This window comes from Orcinus orca, chromosome 6 (genome assembly GCF_937001465.1).
Source record: "Orcinus orca chromosome 6, mOrcOrc1.1, whole genome shotgun sequence".
Lineage (NCBI taxonomy): Eukaryota > Metazoa > Chordata > Mammalia > Artiodactyla > Delphinidae > Orcinus > Orcinus orca.
In genome coordinates, this window is record NC_064564.1 from 25,078,780 (window position 1) to 25,100,378 (window position 21,599).

Genomic DNA, 21,599 nt, shown 5'->3' on the forward strand with positions numbered 1-21,599 from the left:
GACATTCTATACTTCTGAAAAAATGGTGCTTTTTAACTTTCTATTGGCTAAGTGTGATTTTTAAGTGTAATATTTATTTGAGAATATTAACTAATAAAAATGTAGAGCAAAGGTTTATGTCTTTTTTTTTTTTTTTTTTTTTTTTTTTGTGGTACGCGGGCCTCTCACTGTTGTGGCCTCTCCCGTTGTGGAGCACAGGCTCTGGACACGCAAGCTCAGGGGCCTTGGCTCACGGGCCCAGCCGCTCCGCGGCATGTGGGATCTTCCCGGACCGGGGCACGAACCCGTGTCCCCTGCATTGGCAGGCGGACTCTCAACCACTGCTCCACCAGGGAAGCCCAGCTTTATGTCTTTTTGAGGCAATCGTTGTGTTGCAGTATTAAGAACATTACAGATGACCAGGAATTTTTCCTGTGTTCTTTCCATTATGCTTTAGAAATTATGAAGTGATAGAGTATTTCTTTTGTAATTTACATTCATTTTATTCCTTTTACCCTTCTATTTAGTCTACATTTTCAATGCACAGTTTGATGTGAAGAAAAATTCTTTTCCATATATATCACATCAATTTGTTGCTATTTTTAGGGGAAAAAAATCTAAGGAATATGAAATAACTCCTATTTACCATGAGTTGAAATTTTCAGAAATTGGAACTTGGTGGTACACATATTTCAGGCTTGGGTTTGGTTTTGGAAGCCTTTAAACTCATTTTTGTTAATTTGTTTTCTGACACATCAGCTTCCAGCAGATATTTAGTGAGTGCTGAAGACACCCACTGTTGACCAGCATTTTCACACAGCAAGGAGAGAATACCCCACTCTTCCTGTTGCTCTCTCCATCTTAGGAACTCTGCAGTTTTTCTTTTCTGTAGCTCCATAGGGCTGCATATATTCACGTTGTTCCATTAAAGTATTAAATGAAAGAAGTTAATAACAAGAAGAAGAGTAGAGAGAATATCAGAATTAATGGAGTTAGAAGAGGCAATGAAAAATCTTGCGGTTTGTTCCAGAGTGGTAGGAAGGATGTTATTGACCAGCATTGATGTGATGTTAATCTTTACTTCTGAATGGAACTGTCCATTCAGAAGGTGAATGTGAATGCTCTCCTGGAAAAGTGTGTACAGAGTGCCATGGAAGCGTAAAGCAAGGGGCTTTTGAGCATTGCCTTGAAAGATAATTAGGGACTAGCTAGGCGTTCCAGGCAGAGGGCAGCTTGTACACAGGTTTGGATGCAAATGACTTCTGAAGGTGCTTTAAGTAATTTGGGGCTGGAACACAGAGTAGGTGTGTGAGGTTGGAGAAGGGGTTGGGCAGGTGGGCAGACTTAGTTCATCAGGTGCCTCCTGTGCCATGCTAAAATTTTCACAAATTTTACCCTGAATGTGGAATAAATCATTGTACTGTTTTAAGTAGGGGAAGAGCATGACACTGTTTGCACTTTAGAAAGATTAGCCTGCAAGAAATATGGAAGTTGCATTGGAAGGGGCACATTGCAGGTGAAGGAGGTCAATTAGAGATCTCCTGCTGGTGCAAAATGAGGGGGCCCAGAACTTTGGCTGTATGAAAGGGAGGGAGATTTGCCAAATTGTGACCTGTTAGACAGGACTTAGAAAACAATTAGATGTAAGATCATTGGAAAAGAGGACATCTGGGATGACTTCTGGGTTTCTGTCTTGAGTAACTTGGTGAATGGAAATGCTTGGTGAATGTGAGATAGAATCTAGAAGAAGGATTGACAGGAAGTTGATTTGAACATGATAAAGTATTTAAGTAGAGATGTCCAACAGACAGGTAACTGTAGAGATACAGTTTAGAGAGAAGTTTGGGTTTGAAGTGGTGATTTGTATATCATTGGTATTACAGATGGGAAAAGTTAAGGATAGGAAAGAGACCTACTGGGCAGAGCTTCTATTTAGAGAGGAAGAAGGCTGAGATATAACCAGAGGCAGAAAGAAAGGCAGGAAAAATGAGGGGGAGGAATCCAGAAGGCAAATGAAGAGAGGAATTCAAGGAGGAGGAGTGTTCAGGATTTATGTCTCTGATATTCAGAGGCAACGAGTTTAATAGGGACTGGTGCCCATTGGTTATGGGACAATATCATAGTGTCACTGGTAAGCGGAGCAAGAACGGTCTCGGTGAGATGAGTGGGACTAGAGCTGTGAGGTGGAGATGAGTGGGAGTGATGAAACGCGTTTACTCTGTTCCCTCTAGACGCTTGTCTTAGATGGAGGTGAGCCAAGGCCATAGTGAGGCCTAGGGAAAAATTTTGATGGGAGAGACTTGAGAATGGGGAGGTAGCAGATTGAAGGAGTCTAGAAATATGATAATTTCTATAGCTAGCTTTGTAGAAAGGAAGGAGGATTGGGAGCTGTGTAACAGTAATTCCATTGTACTTGTAGTGGCTTGAGGTGACCTTGGGAGCCAGTTGGATTAATTTGCCATTATATTACTTAATTAATTTTTCTTTTTTGTCAGATAAAATAACTAGATTTTATTTTTTCATTAAACTCATTTCCTGACTGTAAACACTGACATAGCTGTCTATTCATTTTTTTACCAGGTGTGCTGTAAAGCACATTGTGTGGAGCACCTTTGAATTTGTCCTGTCCTTTCAAGCTTCCACCTCCCCGCAAAATGCTCAGACAGGTGCAAATAGTGAAATATGCCCTGTTCCCAAGCCCCGTTCATCCCTGCTCTATCAGTAGTGCTTTTGCCTCAGGTGGCAGCATCTATATGTGCTCTATCTCAGCCATTTCAGCTTTGCTCTTAGAATAAATTTAATAAATTTCTTCATGTATGAAGAAAACTCAGTGTACTTCAACAAATTTGAATAAAGCTCGCTATCTGAGGAATTTCACATATCAGAATACCTATGGAAGAGAGACTTCTAGAGATGGTATTTTTAAATTTTATTTTTATTTATTCATTTTTATTTTATATATTTATTTATTTTAAATTGATATATAATTGGCATATAACTTGTGTAAGTTTAAGGTGAATGTGTTGATTTGATGTATTTACATATTGTAATATGATTACCACTGTAGCATTAGCTAACACCTCCATCATGTCACACAATTATTATTTCTTTTTTGTGGTGAGAACAAATTAGGAGATGGTACCTTTTTAATATCCACATTTTATTCATATGTTAAGCTTGTTCAGCCTACTTCACATTCCCATAGTCAAAATAAAATTTATAGAAAGGATTCTGCTTCACGGAATAATTAACCAGTTAGTTTTGGAACTACTTGTAAAAAATGAAATCTGTATATTTACAGAAGTTTCATTAAAATAATAGTGTTTCTGGACTAAAGAAAATCTGGCTTTGAGTTCTGTGATTGGCTGACCCCTTCCCAGTCATGCCTTTGGGCAGGTTCTCAGTACCTCTTCCATCTGAAGTGTGTGGTATTTGATAGAGCCTGATCACTTTCTAGCTACTGTTCATCATACTCATTGCCAAATGGTAGAACTAGTGGGTTGACGTCCAGCAGCCACTTGGACTGCTTCTGTCTTGTTTGAGTAGATGTATTACTTCTTTAAATGAGGCTCTATCATTCTGAGTACCAGGGTAACCTATAAAGGGTCATGAATTTTGCATTATACCTAAGTCATTTGAACTTGAAATTTGTGTGAACCAGACATTTCATAAAAGACTTCAGGCTTGAAGAATACAGAATCAGAACTATGATTCTTTTAATTCAACAGAAAATGTTTATGAATGTATTTCAATAATATGGTAAGATTTAAAGATATTACTGCATATTTATGTGATGAAACCCTATACAATCATTACATTTTCTAGAATAACGAAGAATGAAATGCTTATTTAGTTAAAAGTAAAAGGGATACAAAAGTCTATAGACGATATTTTGTTTAAAATTATATTCACAGAAAAAAATGTAAAATAAATTGCATAGTAAGGTAACACTCTTATTGAAGGAGCATAAAATCTTTCTTTCTATTTCAGCTAATCTTCCAGTGCCAACCATTGCAGCAATAGATGGACTCGCTTTAGGTGGTGGACTTGAACTGGCTTTAGCATGTGATATAAGAGTAGCAGGTGAGAATTAATCCTATATAAAAACATAACTTTTTAAAAATGAGGTTTGTGCTTACTCTTCAGATTGTTCCAAATATTTTATTTTTTTCCTGTTGCTGAATAGAACATGTAGAAAAAAATCACCTGTTGGGCTTAATGAAGTATTTAAAATTCCCAGTTAAGAAAACAGTCTTTTGTAGTATCTTGTTCAGTCTTAGCAGGAGGAAAGGAGAACAGGAATTGGGTCAGACAGACTGAATTTGGATCTTAGGTCCTGCCCTTTTTAGATCAGTTTCCTCCTCTGAAATGGGAGAAATGACGGTTACTGTTGTGAAGATTAAATGAGTTTGTGTGCAGCATGTGACTAGTCTAAGCACATAATTATTGTTAGCTATAGTAGTAATAACTTAATCTCTTTGAGGCACACTTTCTTCCTGCATGGTTTTCTGAAGACTGGATGAAGTGTTTATGAAAATAATGAAGGAAACAATTAGTGCTAACCATGTGCTGAGTATTGACTTGGTGTTCAGCTAATACTTGACACATATTAGCTCACTTAATCTGCCTAACATCCCTGTGAGATAGGTACATACTGTGGTGCTTGAGGAAGCTAGTGCAGAGACAGGTGAAGAAACAAAACCCAGATCAGTGATGAGCTGGATTTGAACCCAGGCAGTCTGGCGTCACGGCTCTCACTTCTGTTATCCTGCCAACGTACTGCATGCTGCCAGTGCTGTCCTCAACACTATCTTCTGTATGGTCACAGTGCTGTCTGTATCCTTGTCCCTTATAGGGGTGACATACAGGGGCTCTGGGATCAAGGACTGGGCGAGGTAGGCAGCAAGTATTTGTCATGGTTCTTCCCCTGGTTCCCACTGTCTCTTCTGATGGAGCTGCCTGTTAAATGTAGAGTCAATATAATTATGTTTTTACTAATTTTATGGTAACTGGCTCTTGGAATTTGCATTTGCTAATCCATGTGTACTTTTCCCCCATTTCACTTTATTTTAGATCTCTGTTTTCTTGACTGAGATTTTTGGGTTTTAAACTGAAAAGGCAAGTTACACGCAATCCATTTTTGAAAGAATGCAAGTTCTGGGAATCAGGATATGGGAAGTAGTCCAAGTACATTTGGATATGCAAATAAAGAAATAATTAAGATGTTTTAAAGTAGCCGTGAAAACAAACATGGAAAGAGGAACCCTGTCCAGCTGTCAGAACAGCAAAGCCATTTGTCAAAAGTAACTAGAGATTTGGTCTTGAAAAGTTGCCATATCTGATATGATATATTAAGCTGTTTGATCTGGAGGGCTGTTCAGGCAGCTAAAGAATTCATACTTGTCAAACACAGCCTCTCTCCTCATCCTGAATAATTAATGAGATCTAAGCCTTCAAACATGACTTGGCAGTATCAGGTCAAATTATGTAGTCACAACCCTGGTCTTTCTGCATCAAAAATTAATTCTCTGCCAAGCAGTTTTTAACAGAAAATGTTGTGTGAATCTCTTAATATATATCATTTAGAATGTTTACTTATTTCCATAACTAAATGCCTTCTGAAGTGACTTTTAAAAAGATTTGTGACACAAATTTAATTAGTAAACAATATTTGTAGCTTATTTTCCTAACTTTTTCAGGTCATCATATTTGAATTTGATGATGTGGATGTTACTTAATTTTCTTCTTTCCTTTTTAGCTTCTTCTGCAAAAATGGGCCTGGTTGAAACAAAGTTGGCAATTATTCCTGGTGGAGGTATGGATTGTTCACGCCCATCTTGATTTGTTCCTCAAAACAGAGCATAAGGCAAAAAGGTGTTAGTTGAAAAGGCAACATTTTGGGTAAAGAGACTAATGCTGTGTTGTTTGCTTCTGTAGCAGAGTCCTTATTCAGAATGCATTCTTTAGCTTCCGTAGGTGTGAAGATTGCAGACCTGTTGCCTGTTGCTCTCTTTTTGTGCTGTGTCCTGTGCTTTTCTGTTAGATTTCTGAACTTTAAAATTATTGCATCAGTCACATTATTCTTGAAGGATAACACCGATATTTTGAAACTTTTATGTCAGTATGTAAATGTGTGCATCCTCAGAGAGCTTTATACGCACAGTCAGAACCCAGTGGAGGAGGGGGCAGGGCTTCCCAGGCTTCGTGCCAGCTTACTGTGTTTCTCTGCAGCTGGACAAAGGTTAGGGTTGGTGGGTAGCCTGAGTTTTGAGCTGAGGAGGTGTTGTTTCTTCTGTTACTACAAAAAAGGTGAGCAGCTTCTGTTGGAAGACTCATTTAAGAAAGTACTTTTCCACCATTGATAATGAAATCTGCATCACCAGATAAATCTGACATTTTTGTTCTTTCATCTGATGCAGAGAATTTGGAGACATTCCCATTCTGTGAAGTCATTCTTTCAAAAAGTTGACTTCACCTAAGGATGTGCACATTGATAACATTAGTTTATGAATGAAATAACAGTAATAATGTAAAAATTAAAGGCAGTGTTTGAATACTTCCTTTGTACCTAGGTTAAAATTATATGTTTAACCTTATCATTATAAGAATATTTATCCTGGTTAAGGTGTATAGGTAGAGATAAAAACATAATTCAGTGAAACTGAAGACTACCCAGATCAATATATAAGACTCACTGAGTTTTCTACTTTGGTAATCCGCAAAAATAATATTCTTGTAGGTAAAAGCATTTACTATCTACCTGTTTTACCATGCCAATCTTTTTCACAGTGACTCATGAAAACCCTAAAAGGATTTATAAGAAAATAGACCCAATTGAAAAGAATTATCAGATAAAAATATGTGAAATAATACAAGGTTTAGAAAAAGGATGATATGATGTGTTTCTGAAATTCTTTTAAAGAAGTAAGCATTTATTCATAATTAGGATATGACTGAGCCTAGAAAGATAGTGACTGTAGTTGAATGGTGGGCCCCCTGAGAGAGATGTCAATCTGGAACCTATGAATGTGACCTTATTTGGAAAAGGGGTCTTTGCAGATGTAATTAACTTAAGGATCTTGAGATGATTTCATCCTGGATTGTCTGAATGAACCTCAGATTCAATGACAAGTATCTTTATAAGAAGAGGAGAAGATTCAAAAAAGAGAAAAAACAAAGAGAAGAAGGTCTTGTGAAGACAAAGACAGCAGAGATTGGAGAGATGCATTTGCAAGTCAAGGAAGAAAAAGGATTGCTGGCAGCCATCAGAAGCTAGGGGATTCTTCCTCAGAGCCTCCAGGAGGAACCAACCCTGCCATCATCTTAATTTTGGACTTCTGGCCTCCAGAACTATGAGAGAATAAATTTCGGTTGTTGTAAGCCACCAAGTTTGGTAATTTTGTTACAGCAGCCCTAGGAAACTAATACAGTGGTTTTTAGTGTTTAAGTAAGTTTCTTGGAAAGGGAATTAGTAGGTGGCAGAGATAGGGGATAGAAGGAAAATGAACTTGATAATTTGAATATTTACCAAGTCCCGGATATGAAATGTTTTGTATTAAAACCACCAGAAGATAATACTGTTGTGTGAGAGTATAGTTGGGTTTGATTAGATGCAAAAAGCTTAATTGATTATACTAAGAAATGAGGGTGGTAGCTTTAGCTCCTTCCATCTTCCCTTGGGAGCTGCCTGTGTCATATTAGGTCTAGAAGTTAGCATTTTCTTCACAGTGTACTTAAGTTCTCTGGGGTCCTTAACAAATTTATTTGTTATAAAACTCAGAATGCTTTAACATTTTCCATTTGTTTATAAAAGATAGTTTTCTGTCTTTTTGTTTTCTTTCCTTTTTTTCTAAGTGAGTCTGAAGGAATATTAGTTGCTCCTTTAATATAATGAAGTTTTCAAGTTTATAGCTCATAGTGCATGTAATTATGTAGTACTGAATTTTTTATTGAAAATGAATCTAATTTTGTATAAGGCCACATACTCACATTTAGATAATAAGAGGTGCATGCACAATTTTTGCTTCAGTTTTATATTAGCATTATGGCTATCAAAGTACCCCAAGTAAAGCCTGTTTTTTTTTTGTTTTTTTAAATAATAGCAGAACAGTTTGTTTTAAGTAAGGATTTTTTTTTAATTGTATCTAAAGGAGCTATTTCTGAAAATTTTATGGAGAAAATCCTCTTCTGTCCTATGCATAGAAGAATTTTTTTGATCCACAGATATTTTCTCCAATTTCATTTCTCTCCTCCCCTTTCTCTTAGATCAGGGGTCCCCAACCTGCAGGCCATGAACTGTCACTGGTCCATGGCCTGTTAGGAACCAGTCCATACAGCAGGAGGTGAACAGTGGGCAACCGAGCGAAGCTTCATCTGTATTTACAGCCACTCCCCATTGCTCGCATACTGCCTCAGCGACGGCATTAGATTCCATAGGAGCGCAAACCCTTCTGTGAACTGCACATGTGAGGGATCTAGGCTGCGCGCTCCTTATGAGAATCTAATGCCTGATGATCTGAGGTGGAGCTGAGGCGGTGATGCTAGTACTGGGGAGCGGCTGCAAATACAGATTATCATTAACAGAGAGGTTTGACTACACAGAGACCATAATAAATCAGTTGCTTGCAGACTTATATCAAAACCCTATCAGTGAGTGGCAAGTGACAATTAAGCTGCATCTGGTAGCAGGCTTTATAGTGGCAAGTGAGTTGATGTACTTCAACTGTATCTGGTGGCAGGCTTGAAGTCGAATCTGATACTTATTTTAGTCTGTGTGTGGCCCACCCATTATTTTATTTACCACTTCCATCTGCGCCTCTTTGCCACATTGTGCACTTGTCTCAGTCACATGTAAGCCCACAAGCTAACCCTAGCCAAAATGAGTAAAAAACAAACATCACTGGAGAGCTTCTTTGAAAAGGGGGAGAGACCTAATGAGGAGACAGCAGAAGAGCCTAAGACTGCCAACAAAAAGAAAGCTGCATTTAAAAGAAAATACCAAGAGTCCTTAAATTATGGGTTCATTGCAACAGGTGATTCACATTCTCCAAGCCCGCTTTGTATAATATGTGGTGACTGGCTATCCAGCAAAGCCATGAAACCTTCAAAACTGCTTCGCCACATGGAGACCAAGCACCCTGCATCAGAAGACAAGCCTTTGGAATTTTTCAAAAGAAAAAAAAAATGTGAACACGAAGGACAGAAGCAATTATTGAAGGCCACCACTTCATCAAATGTGTCTGCTCTGAGAGCACCATTCTTAGTGGCTAACTGCATTGGTAAAGCTAAGAAGCCCTTTACTATTGGTGAAGAGTTGATCCTGCCTGCTGCTGAGGACATTTGTCGTGAACTTTCAGGAGAGGCTGCATTTCAAAAGGTGACACATGTTCCTCTTTTGGCTAGCACCATAACTAGATGAATTGATGAAATAGCAGAGGATATTGAAGCACAATAGTTAGGATTAATGAGTCACCATGGTATGCAATCCAGGTTGACAAGTCTACTAATGTTGACAACAAGGCAACAATGCTTGTTTTTATGTGACATATTTTTCAGGAGGATGTGCATAAAGATATGTTATGTGCACTTTTGTTGCCAACCAACACCACAGCTGCAGAACTATGTCTTCGAATGATTACATATCAGGAAAACTGAATTGGTCATTTTGTGTTGGTATATGCATGGACGGAGTGGCTGCCGTGACTGGACAGCTTTCTGGTTTTATTGCTCGGGTCAAAGAGGTCACTTCTGAATGTGAGCCTACGCACAGTGTCATCCACAGAGAAATGCTGGCTAGCCAAAAAATGTCACCTGAAGTTAACAATGTTTTGCAGAATGTGATTAAAATTATCAACCACATTAAAGTACGTGCCCTTAACTCACGTCTGTTCATGCAGCTCTGTGAGGAGATGGACGCAGAGCACACACATCTTCTCTTATACACGGAAGTGAGATGACTTTCTGAAGGTAGATCACTGGCCAGAGTTTCTGAGTTACGAGAGCCGCTCCAGAGATTTCTTTTAGAAAAACAGTCACCACTGGCGGCACATTTCAGTGACACAGAATGCGTCGCAAAACTTGCTTACTTATGTGACATATTCAACCTCCTCAACAAACTCAATCTGTCACTTCAGGGGAGAATGACAACTGTGTTCAAGTCAGCAGATAAAGTGGCTGCACTCAAAGCCGAACTGGAATTATGGGGGCAACGAGTGCACTTTGGGATTTTTGACATGTTTCATACATTAGCAGAGATTTTGAAAGAGACTGAGCCAGGGCCTTCTTTCTCCCAGCTGGTGCATGATCACCTATCTCACCTTTCACAAGAGTTTGAGCATTACTTCCCAACCACAGAAGACCCCCGAACTGGGAAGGAATAGATCCGCGAACGATTTGTGAATAAGCCAGGTGAATTGACTTTGTGCGTGCTAGGAGAGGATCAGCTGCTTGAGGTCACAAATGAGGGTGGCCTCAAAAGTATGTTTGAGACAACTTCAAATCTCCATACATTCTGGATTAAAGTCAAGGCGGAATATCCTGAGATTGCCACAAAAACATTGAAAACCCTGCTTCCATTTCCAACAACCTATCTTTGTGAAGCAGGGTTTTCTGCAGTGACAGCAACCAAAAAGAGATTACGGAGTAGATTGGGCATAAGCAACACACTTTGGGTGTCCCTGTCTCCCATCACCTCCAGATGGGACCATCTAGTGTTAGGAAAACAGGCTCAGGGCTCCACTGATTCTGCATTATGGTGAGTTGTATAATAATTTCATTGTATATTACAATGTAATAATAATAGAAATAAAGCTGCACAATAGAAGTAATGTGCTTGAATCATCCTGAAATCATCCCCCCCATCCCCGGTCCGTGGAAAAATTGTCTTCCACGAAACCAGTCCCTGGTGCCAGAAAGGTTGGGGACTGCTGTCTTAGATGATCCTCATATGAAAATACTGCTTATTTTTTTCTTAAAACTGTTTTTAAATTGGTGAATTTGCTATGTCTAAAATGATCTCTGAGATGTCCTCTTTTTTTTTTTTTTGACTGTAAACATTGCTGTTAAGTGTTATGAAGAGCTTACTATAATAGACGTAGTAGACTACACTGAATTTTTTTTCTCCCTTCTTGGTGGTGCCTAACTTGCTTCCTGTTGTAGATGCTCATTGAGCAGCCAGGTGCTCATGACCCCCATCAGTGAGCCTTTCTTCACTGTCAGTGGTCCCAGTCTTTCATCTATTTCAGACAAGGGTGGTTGCGAATAGAAGATGGGTAGAATGTAAGTGGGGAGAATTCAAATACAGGAAGAGTATTGTGGAAAAAATAATGCTTTGCTTTCCTTTTTAATACTATGGATGAAATAAATATTTTCGGGGAAAATGTGTGAACTCCATCCAGTCTAGAAGACATATGTCTGTAAGTCTAACAAAGAATGCTCTTCTAAGTCATTACAGGCTCATGGTTCCGTATGTTAATCCAAGTGAAACTATCTCCCCATTTGGATTTACTGTATGTTTGATCAGCCACAAAAGAGTTAACCTGATGCTCTTAGTTGTCATATTATTATCACTTCTGCACTTTTGTGATAACAGTTTACTGGGAAACTGTAATCAAAACCTGGCATTTAGTTTTCTTTCTTTCTTTCTTTTTTTTTTTTTACTTGAACTTGAGTCTGAATAACAATGTGATTATTTTAAAGGTATATTTTGTAAATTTTCTTAAAATAAAAAAGTTAAATTATAAAGCGATTATTTTGCAGATATAATAATAGTCCTAATGAGCGTATTAATGGACCGTTACTATAATGCAAGTTTTAGATTAGTGTTCTAAATTTCAGTTTTTACTTGATCATTAAAGTTACATAGTTAATGAAAAGTAAGATGTGAAGGAAGGTGGAAACATACTAAAGCCAAATTGAACTTCCTTAAGTTGTATTATATCAGGTAAAATAAAAATAGAATGTAATTGACTGTCATATACTTAAACCAGTACTTTTATTTGTAATATATATATATTTAAGTATAGACAGATATTATAAAATATAAAATACCATGTTAATGGTTTAAAGCCAGTTTAAAAATCCTTAATATTGTTACCCTAGGACCTTCCTGTAATATTCTTAAATTATATTAAGGATTTTTATACACTAAATAGCCCTACTCTGTTCTTTATTATTTTCACCTTTAAGAAAGCAGCTAAACTTCCTATCTTCTTCCCAACTGAGAGAATGCTCCAGTACTAGAAAATAAAATTCTCTTTTGGAAATAGCTCCCCAAACAATACCACCCTTTAACACATTTATAAGAATGCAATAAAAACAAGTTCAGAGGATTAGAATTCTGTTATTTGACAGTTTAGGAAATTTCTGTAAGTTTGCACAGAAAATGGTGGCAGATTCTTTTATTCCTGGCCTCTGTTTCTTACATCTTCTGCTAGAGGATTTGGGGTATATGTCAAGAAACCTTATTATATCTAAGAAAACTGTTAAGGCTTCTTGCTTGGGTATACATCACTGTGGACAAGATGTCTAGTATTTCCATTGCTCTGTGGTTCTCTTTCATTCTCTCTAGCTTTTTATTTCGGAAATATTCAAACTTCAGGAAATGTGAAAGGCAGTAAAAGGAAACTCTTTATACCCTTTGCCAAGATCTGTCCCCGCCCATTTCCCTCTCCTTCCACTCTCCACCTCCCTCTCTCATATGTACATCCATTGTGTTCTTGCCGAACCCTTTCAAAATAACAAGTGAACCTTTAAATATTTCAGTATGCTTTTCCTAAGAATAAGAAAGGACTCATATAACCACAACACTGTTATAACACCTAACATATTAACATTATTATTAATATTCAGATTACCTCAGGTTCAAAATGTTTGTAGTGGTCTTTTTGGTTTGCAATTCCAATTCATTTAAGTGTCACACATTGCAATTTTGTTTGTTTGTTCTTTTAATCTCAGTAAGTTTTCCATCTCTTTTTTTTTTTTTTAACACTAATCTTTTTTAAAAGAAGTTAAGCAAATTATTGAAGTTTGCGCATTCTGGATTTGACTGAGGTATTTCCTCACGTTTAAGTTTATGATAAAAAATTTTTGCCAAGAATACTAAATGGGCCACACTCTATATTTTCTTTTCATTTGATGGCACTTAAAGTTAGGTTGTCCCATTTTGGGTGACAATAACTTTGATCATTTGGTTAAAGTGGTGACTAACTGTGGGTATACTTTTAGTATTCTCTTCTTGGAAAGTTTTCAGGAAAAGAATCTTTAATAATTATCATTGGTATTGACTATTTCCCAAATTAAAAAGGAAAGGAAGAAAGAAAAATGAGTTTTTTATGAAAAGAAAAAAGGAAGGAAGGAAATGAGAGCACTCAGTTTTCACAGGACCAGAATGAGAGTCCCCAGTCTTGTCTTTTTCTCCTCCCCAGGGTGAGGGGTTTGGGACATCACTGCATGTCTCACTGTAGGCTGTGTTTAGCAATAAGGCAGTATCTTGGCATGGTGTCCAGGAACTCTATTTTAAGGTGCGTCTGTGAAGTAATGACAGATTTTTAAATCCAGTGTGTGTGTTGTCCTGAACACAGTAGTCATTTTGGAAAGTTTTGTTTATAACTTTTGTTGAAATCTTCTTAGAACATACATCAGAATCTGAGCTTATTCTTTTGACTATCTTCAGCATGACTCATCTTGATCCTGTGAGGGTGAATTTGATTTTCATAAATAGCAAGAGACCTTTCGGTGCCAAATCTGATTAATAAGGTCATACTATTTCCGGAAGAAGAAAAGTATAACAATAAAAATAAGACTGCTTTTCTTAAGAGGCTTATATAATGTCAAACATTTACCAGTGTTGTGAGCAATGGATAGCACTGCTGGATTTAATGGACTGATTCCTAAGTGACCTCTAAAGGCCAGCACTCGTTCTGCTCTGTGAAGTCTAGTACATTTACGAACACACCTCATACAGTCTCATGCAGTCTCATTTCTTTGTACTTTTAAAATGTATTCAGTGACCACTTTACTTTTTTCTAATTAGGGGATTTTGGAAGTTATTTGTCGACAGGACATATTGTTAGTTGTTGTAGAGGAAACAGATATATCAATAGATGTAGATACAGGTACAGATATAGATGACTCAGCAGTGTTCCTTTAAAATGCCCATCTGAAATCTGGTAGGAGATATTAAACATGTGTACAAGTATCATAACTGCTCTATTATAAAGTTGTTGGAATTAAACATGAATAAAGCAGTTGAAACTGGGAATTGTGAGTTTGAGAAAATAGTGTGGATTCTGTCAGCTATAAGCCTCAGTTTATAAGACATGCAATGTGGGTCCCCAGCACTTCTCTAACCTTCTCCTATTGCTGCCCCCTTTGCTCACACGCTGGGTTCCAGATATATTTATTCAGTTAATTTGCAAATACTTGTTGACCCATGCACTGGTGTAGACACTGGGTATGTAGTCATAAACAAACATGGAAAGATCACTGGAGACTCTGGGGATGGCCAAACACATGACATGATGCCTGACACTAGACAGATGTGATTGATAGCAGTTTGTTAGTCACATGTACTCACAGCTCAGAGGAAGCCACCACATGGCACACAGGACCACATGGAGGTTGTGCTTGGGAACAGTGAAAAAACAGAGTGTGGGAGGCAGGCTTTGTAGTGATGAGAGGGTGGTGTGCCCCCTGGTTCCTTAAGGAGGATGTGATTGGTTTTGTTTGAATAATTTCACAATCTGGCAGGAACCTGGAACCCTCTTCCCAGGAATAAGTAGGAACCATGTCTAGTTTTCCTGATGAGAGGTAGGTTGTTTGTCTAGGGAACTTAATTTATTGGAGCAGAGTTGAGAGGAGAACTTGTAGTCCGGCCATTTGTGGTTCACCTGATATCCCTAGGTGTTAGGCAGCACATGATATTGGGACTTCAAAATTTTAGGCCTTACCCACATGAACAAATGGAAATATAGAAAGTTTCAGAATAGAGACGACAGAAGAAAGAGTGAGTGAACTTTGTGATTAATGAATAGGAGTTACTCAATCTAAGTAACAGAGAAACAAACAAAAAACCTGAATAAATGAACTGAACCTCAGGGACCTATAGGACAATACTGAAATGTTTAACATTTGTGTCACAAGAGTCTCAGAAGGAAAGGAGAAAGAGTGTGGTTCAGAAAAAAAATATTTGAAGAAATAATGGCTGAAGATTTCATAAATTTGGTGAAAGACATAAACTAAGGATTTAAGAAACTGAGTGAACCCAAACAAGATAAGTCCAGAGAAATCCAGGACCAGACACGTCATAACCAAAATGCTTAAAACTAAAGACCAAATACTACTACTAATAATAATGATACATAAAGTCAAAGGAAAATAACATTATTTATAGGAAAACAATGATTTGAGTGTTTAGATTCCTTATCAGAAACAATGGATTCCAGAAATAAGTGGAATGGTATTTCTAAATTGCTAAAAGGAAAGAACTGTCAACCCATAATTCTATATCAAGATAAAGTGTCTTTTAGGAATGAAGGTGAAATAAGGATATTCTCAGATTAAGGAAAACTAAGAGAATTTATGGCCTGCAGACCCAGTGTGGTATTGGGGAAAAGATAGACACTTTGATCTGTGGAACACAACAGAATCCAGAAATAGACCTGTGCAAATATGGCTGGTTGATAATTGATAATTCACACAAGCAATTCAGTGGAGAAAGTATGGTGGTGGAAAAGTTGTATATCCATATGCAAAAGAAAAGAGAAAACCACTTCAACCTAAATCTCACAATTTGTACAAAATGAACTCAAATCATAAATTTAAATGTAAAATATAAAACGGTACAAATCTTTGAAGCTTCATAAAGCCACAGACTGTCTCTCTCATTTCCACAGTTTGAAACCACAGGTCCGGTAGTCATCCGTCGAGTATTACTAAATGTGTAAATTATAGTTGTCCCTTGGTATCAAGGGGGATTGGTTCCAGAACCCCCTGTGGATACCAAAATCCATGGATGCTCAAAATGGCATGGTACACCTTATAAAATGGTGTAGTATTTGCATATAACCTCTGCACATCCTTCCATATATTTTAGATCGTCTCTAGATTACTTATAATACCTAATACAATGTAAATGCTAAGTAAATAGTTATAAATACAATGTAAGGGCTATGTAAAGACAGTTGGCCCTTGAATAACATGGATTTGAACTGCACGGGTCCACTTATATGCAGATATTTTTCAATAAATATACAGTTGGCCCTCTGTATTCGTGGGTTTTGCATCCATGGATTCAACAACTATGTATGGAAATTTCTGCCCGAAGTAGGTTGAATCCGAGGATGTGAAACCCACGGATACAGAGGGCCAACTATATTCATTGTACTATGCCATTTTATATAAGGAACTTGAGCATCTGCAGATTCTGGTGTATGTGAGAGCTCCTGGAACCAATACCTCCTGCATACCAAGGGATGACTGTAGTTGGCGGCATGAGGCAAATTCAAGTCTTGCTCTTTGGAACTTTCTGGAATTTGTTTTTTCTGAATACTTTTGTTTGGAGAAGGTTGGATGAATCCGTGGATTTGGAGGGCCCGTTGTACTGCTCCTGGAGGAGATAGAATGAAATTAACTTCAAAGATGGGTTACACAAAGTAAATTAGAGATTAACTATTACAGGAATATTTTGTTTACTTGTACTGCATGCTTTTCTTCATTAAAATTCACCTTATTGCTTTATATATCCAAATTGTATAAGTAATGGGATTGAATTAATCAGTGATTTTGACTGACCTCAGATTGATGTCTGTCGTTCTCATTTTTGTTTTCTTTTTTCTTTTTTTTTTTTTTAATAACTAGTAACTTGGTATTTTGTGAGCAGCATGTTACTTTCCTGTTGTCCAGCTGTACTCAAGGTAGCCTTATTTGCATGCTACAAAATCTGCTCAGCGTCTTGATGGGGGTTCCCTTGTATGCAGCAAGTTGTTTTTCTTTTGCTGCTTTTGAGATTCTCTGAAGAGACTCCTAAAAAGATCTTTTTAACTTTTGCCACTTTAATTATAATGTGTCTTAGTGTGAGTCTTTCTTGGTTTATCTTTATCAGAATTCTCTGGGCTTCCTGGATCTTGATGTCTTTTTATCCTCTAGGTTAGGGACATTTTTAGCCATTATTTTTTCAAACAAGTTTTCTGCCCTTTTTCATTCTCTTCTTCTTCTGGGACCCCTATAATGGGAATATCGGTACACTTAATGTTGTCCCATAAGTCTCTTAAGCTTCACTCTTTTCCATTCTTTTTTTTTTTTTTTTTTTTTTTTTGCAGTACGCGGGCCTCTCACTGTTGTGGCCTCTCCTGTTGCGGAGCACAGGCTCCGGACGCGCAGGCTCAGCGGCCATGGCTCACGGGCCCAGCCGCTCTGCGGCATGTGGAATCTTCCCGGACCGGGGCACGAACCCATGTCCCCTGCATCGGCAGGCGGACTCTCAACCACTGCGCCACCAGGGAAGCCCTTTTTTGTTGCTTTGATTGGTTGAGTTCCACTGTCTTGTCTCTGAGTTCCCTGATTCTTTTTTCTACTTCATCTAGCATGTTGTTGAACCCCTCTATTGTATTTTTCAGTCCAGTTATTGTATTCTTTAACTTTGTCACTTTTGTTTGCACTGTCTTAAATGTCTCTTTGTGGAAATTCCTTTTTGTTCATGCATTCTTTTCCTGTCCTCAGTGAGCATTTTTATGACTGTTATTTTGAACTTTTTTTCATATAAATTATTTGTTTTTGTTTTGTTAAGGTCTTTTTCTGAGGTTTTATCTTGGCCTTTTTTGGGGAATATATTTCTATGTTTCTTTATTTTCCTGATTCTGTGTTAGTTTTTATGCATTAGATAAAACAGCTAACTCTCCCAGTCTTGGAGATGAACCTTATTGTTCAGCCTTGCCCTAGCTCTTTATTGTCTGTCAAACCTTTGGTTTTGTGCAAGTATCCTGCTTTATTCTAAGTGGCTGTCAGTAGTTGAGGGTGTGCCAGGACCTGTCTGTGTCTCAGAGGGGAGGACCTCAGCATCTGGATTCAGGCTGATTGGAAGCCAGACCCTTAGGCAGCAGCTTTTAAGGTATGCAAACATATTTCTTTCAGGGGAAGACTGGGAGATGGGCATATCTGTTTGTTCCCTCTACACTGACCCTTCGGTGATAGCCAGTTAAGAAATGTTTCTTTGTTTGCTGTTGTCCTTTTCAACCATTAACACAAGACCAGCTGGTCAGCACATCCAGGCTATCAAGGGATGTGTCCTCTAGGCAGCAGCTACAAAAGCTGGGGTGACGGATGTGCGCACAAGGTTCTTTCTCAGGGACAACAGCTACTTGGGGCAGGGCAGATGGAGGGTGGGAAGGTATGCAGCTTTCTTATCTCTAGAGAAGATTGTAGTAGGTCCTTTGATGTGTGTTTAATTAGAAGCTGCCCCTTGGAGCCCAGCTATGAAGGTAAGCTAATTGGCTTCTTTCACAGAAATACTAGGCCTTTTATTCAGCTACCTCTCCATTGTGCCATGGGGTGTATAGCTGGTTAAAAACTCTTTCTCCATTTGTTATAGTCTCGTGGGACCCGTGAATATAAGCTTCATTGGCCTCCAGAGCCTAGTGATCAAGGGGTATCTCCTGGGCAGCAAAAATTAGGGGGCCAGATTTGTGTCTACAAACTCATTTTTAGGAGATTCTGGTGACTTGGAGTGAGGCAGAGGGAGAGTGCAAAGATGGCGCCCAGTGGTCTCAGCTGTCTTTGGATAGTATTTCAGTAGGCCTCTAGATGTGTATTGAATTAGATGCTTGTTCCTTAAATCGGCCTCCTTCACAGAAAGACTGGGCACTTTTCAGGCAGCTGCTTCTGTGCTGGCTTTGGTAGGGGGTAGCCAGGTGAGTCTGTGTGAGCTCAGAACTGTTTCTCAGTTTGCTGTAGCTGTCACTCTCATTGATATGAGCCTGTTGACTTTCAAAGCTAGATATTTTGTGTTTCATTTCTCAGGTGCAGGGCTTAAAAAGTTGGTGTGCCTGATGTGGGATTCTAACGCTTTGCTCCTCAGGGAGAAGCTTGGATTTTTGAGCTCCCTCCGGATTGCACTGGGGGTGGGGTTAATGGTGAGATTGTGCCGCAGCCTCTTCTACCTGTTTCAATGTGGGTTTTTTCCTAATTTGCCAAATGTGGAGGAATTAATTGCTCAGGTAGTTTTGGGGTTTCTGTTAAGAGGACATTGTTCCTTATTTAGCTGTAGATTTGGTGTGTCTATGGGAAGGGGTGGTTTCAGGATCCTCCTATGTTGTCATCTTGAACTGGAACTCAGTTGCATTATTTTGGTCGAACGACTGAAAGCATAATCAGAAAAGTTCTATACACCCAGAATGATTGTTGTTATGGTGAAAATGGTGAAACAGATTCACCAGTGTTTATAGTTATTTGTTACTCGGAGATGTGCACCATCTGTCATGATTGTGGTTGAACTGAAAAACGTCCTGTTAACATTCAGATGTTTTATCTTTGTAAAATTGGCTGTTATTAAATAAGCTTTTTGCATGTAGGATTACACTGCTAAACTAGGATGTGTTTTCACAATCACATGTCTCACTTTGTGCTTTTTCTTTTTCATTTTACCGTGGCACTTTGTGAATATACCCTTTTGACCCTTTTGATCACTATTTATGGCAACCTTTAGTGGCATCTCTTTTGTTGATCCTATTATGTGTAGCCAATTGCCAGCAGCCAGGTTTGTTCTTTTCCTAATCTTTTTTCCCCTTCTACCTTCTGCTGTCTCTTTCCTGATATCTCACCATTAGAAAATCACCTACTCCTTCCACCATGCCTCCTCCAGTTGAGAAATCTTGAACTACCCCATCCTCAGAGCCCATGTCCCTTTGGGGAAGTCTTCTGTGAGAGGTGGTATAACCTCAGTCAATAAGAAAGTAATGGTATTACTTTAAAATTTAACTCCTAGAGCATTTGAACACAAAAGTAATATTGCTATTTTTTTTAAAAGGAAAACATATAATCACTAATAATGTATGATTAGAAATAAAAATAATAATGGGAAGCAGTTTGGGGCAGTTTCAAAGTTGAATTAATCTTTTTGCAGTTGACAGATTTCTTAAAAGTAATTGCTTATGTTGTCTCATGTCACATAATTTTGATGAAAACAATAGGGAAATATTGGTCCCAATAAGTAATTATTATTAATGGTTTGTTGCCTGTCATTTCAGACTTTTAAAAGTGCATCTACCAATGTATTAATACAGATCTGCGTAGATTTTTTTCCCCTAAAAGTATGATCATATTATACATTTTGTTCTGTGACTTGCTATTTTTGATTTAATGGTATATTTTAGATAATCGCTCCTTCCTGTCTTATTTATAACTAGTACAGAGAAACTTCTGATGTTTCACTATAAAGCATTCTCCTGGCTTTAACTGAGATATGTATCCATAATCCTATGAAGGAAATATTGATAGTGTTGAATTTTTTGATACTTGAATTATTTAGATAGATTTTCTATTATAGAGAGATTCTGGTTTTCTTAGAATGAACTACTCTGGTAATGGTATATTATTCTTTCATGCTTAATGATTCTTCTGGATTCTGTATACCTATATTGAAATGGTACTTTTTGCATCCATTTTTATAGAAGAGATTAGTTTGAAGTTTTGTTTCATATGTTATCTTGTGAGACTTTGGTAGCAGTTAAATATTAGCATCTTAAAAATGATTTGGAAGCCTTATTAATTTTCTGCTTTCTGGGATACTTGAAATAATACTGGAATTAAATAATACCCTTGAAATTTTATATTAATTTTACTTTTGTGTCCTGATATATTTTGAGATTTTAAAATTCCCTTTTAATAATTCACAATTCTTGGGAAATATAGTTACCCAGATTTTCAGATACACTGACAGAGACTTGTATATCATGTGTTCCTATAATTCTTTTAATTTTCTTTCATATTTGGGTGTTTGCCCTTATTAATTCTTTAATTTGTATTTTTGTTCTCTTCTCTTTTTCATGATTTGTTTTTCCACAGAAAGAACCAGCTTTTAGGTTTATGGGTTTTTTCCCCCCTTTTACTGTTTTTTTCCCCCCCTTTTACTGTTTTTTTCTTTTCTGATGTATGACTTCCTGCTTTTGTGATAATTCTACCTTTTCTTTGTCTCAGTGCTTTCATTGCTCTTTTTTAACTTAAAAATTTAGTTTGTTTATCTTCATTTTTAGTGATGAAAAAGTTTGTATTTTAAAGCTAATTTTAGATGTTTAACATTCATTTTCATATAGCACATATTATTTTCTAGATTTGTATTTTATTCTTATTAAATATTAACCTAAGAGTAGGGTTTTTGTTTGCTTGTGTGTGTGTCTTTTGTTTTTTTTTTTTAGTTTCCAAGTTATTTTTGGTGTTTTCTATTAACACTTTCTAGTTTCATTATAACATATTCAGATAATGTTTTCTGTAGTACTACTTTTAGGAAGTGCTTGCAGTTTCATTTTGTATATAACAATTACATTGGCCAGTATTTGTAAATATATTGCATGGCCTTTGAAAAGAAAGTATCCTTTTTGATTGTAGGGTTTAGACATAGTTTTATGTAA

General features: G+C 37.5%; 1 protein-coding gene across 3 annotated transcripts in view; it reads left to right on the forward strand.

Annotated features, from left to right (window-relative positions):
* AUH (AU RNA binding methylglutaconyl-CoA hydratase) overlaps positions 1-21,599 on the forward strand; it is a 163,441-nt gene that overhangs the window by 81,181 nt on the left and 60,661 nt on the right. For all 3 annotated transcript variants that reach the window (XM_033429641.2, XM_033429643.2, XM_004270608.4), the window contains 2 exons: positions 3,970-4,062; positions 5,738-5,794. In XM_033429641.2, the coding sequence (XP_033285532.1) occupies positions 3,970-4,062; positions 5,738-5,794 (150 nt within the window). The remainder of the gene's footprint in view (positions 1-3,969; positions 4,063-5,737; positions 5,795-21,599) is intronic.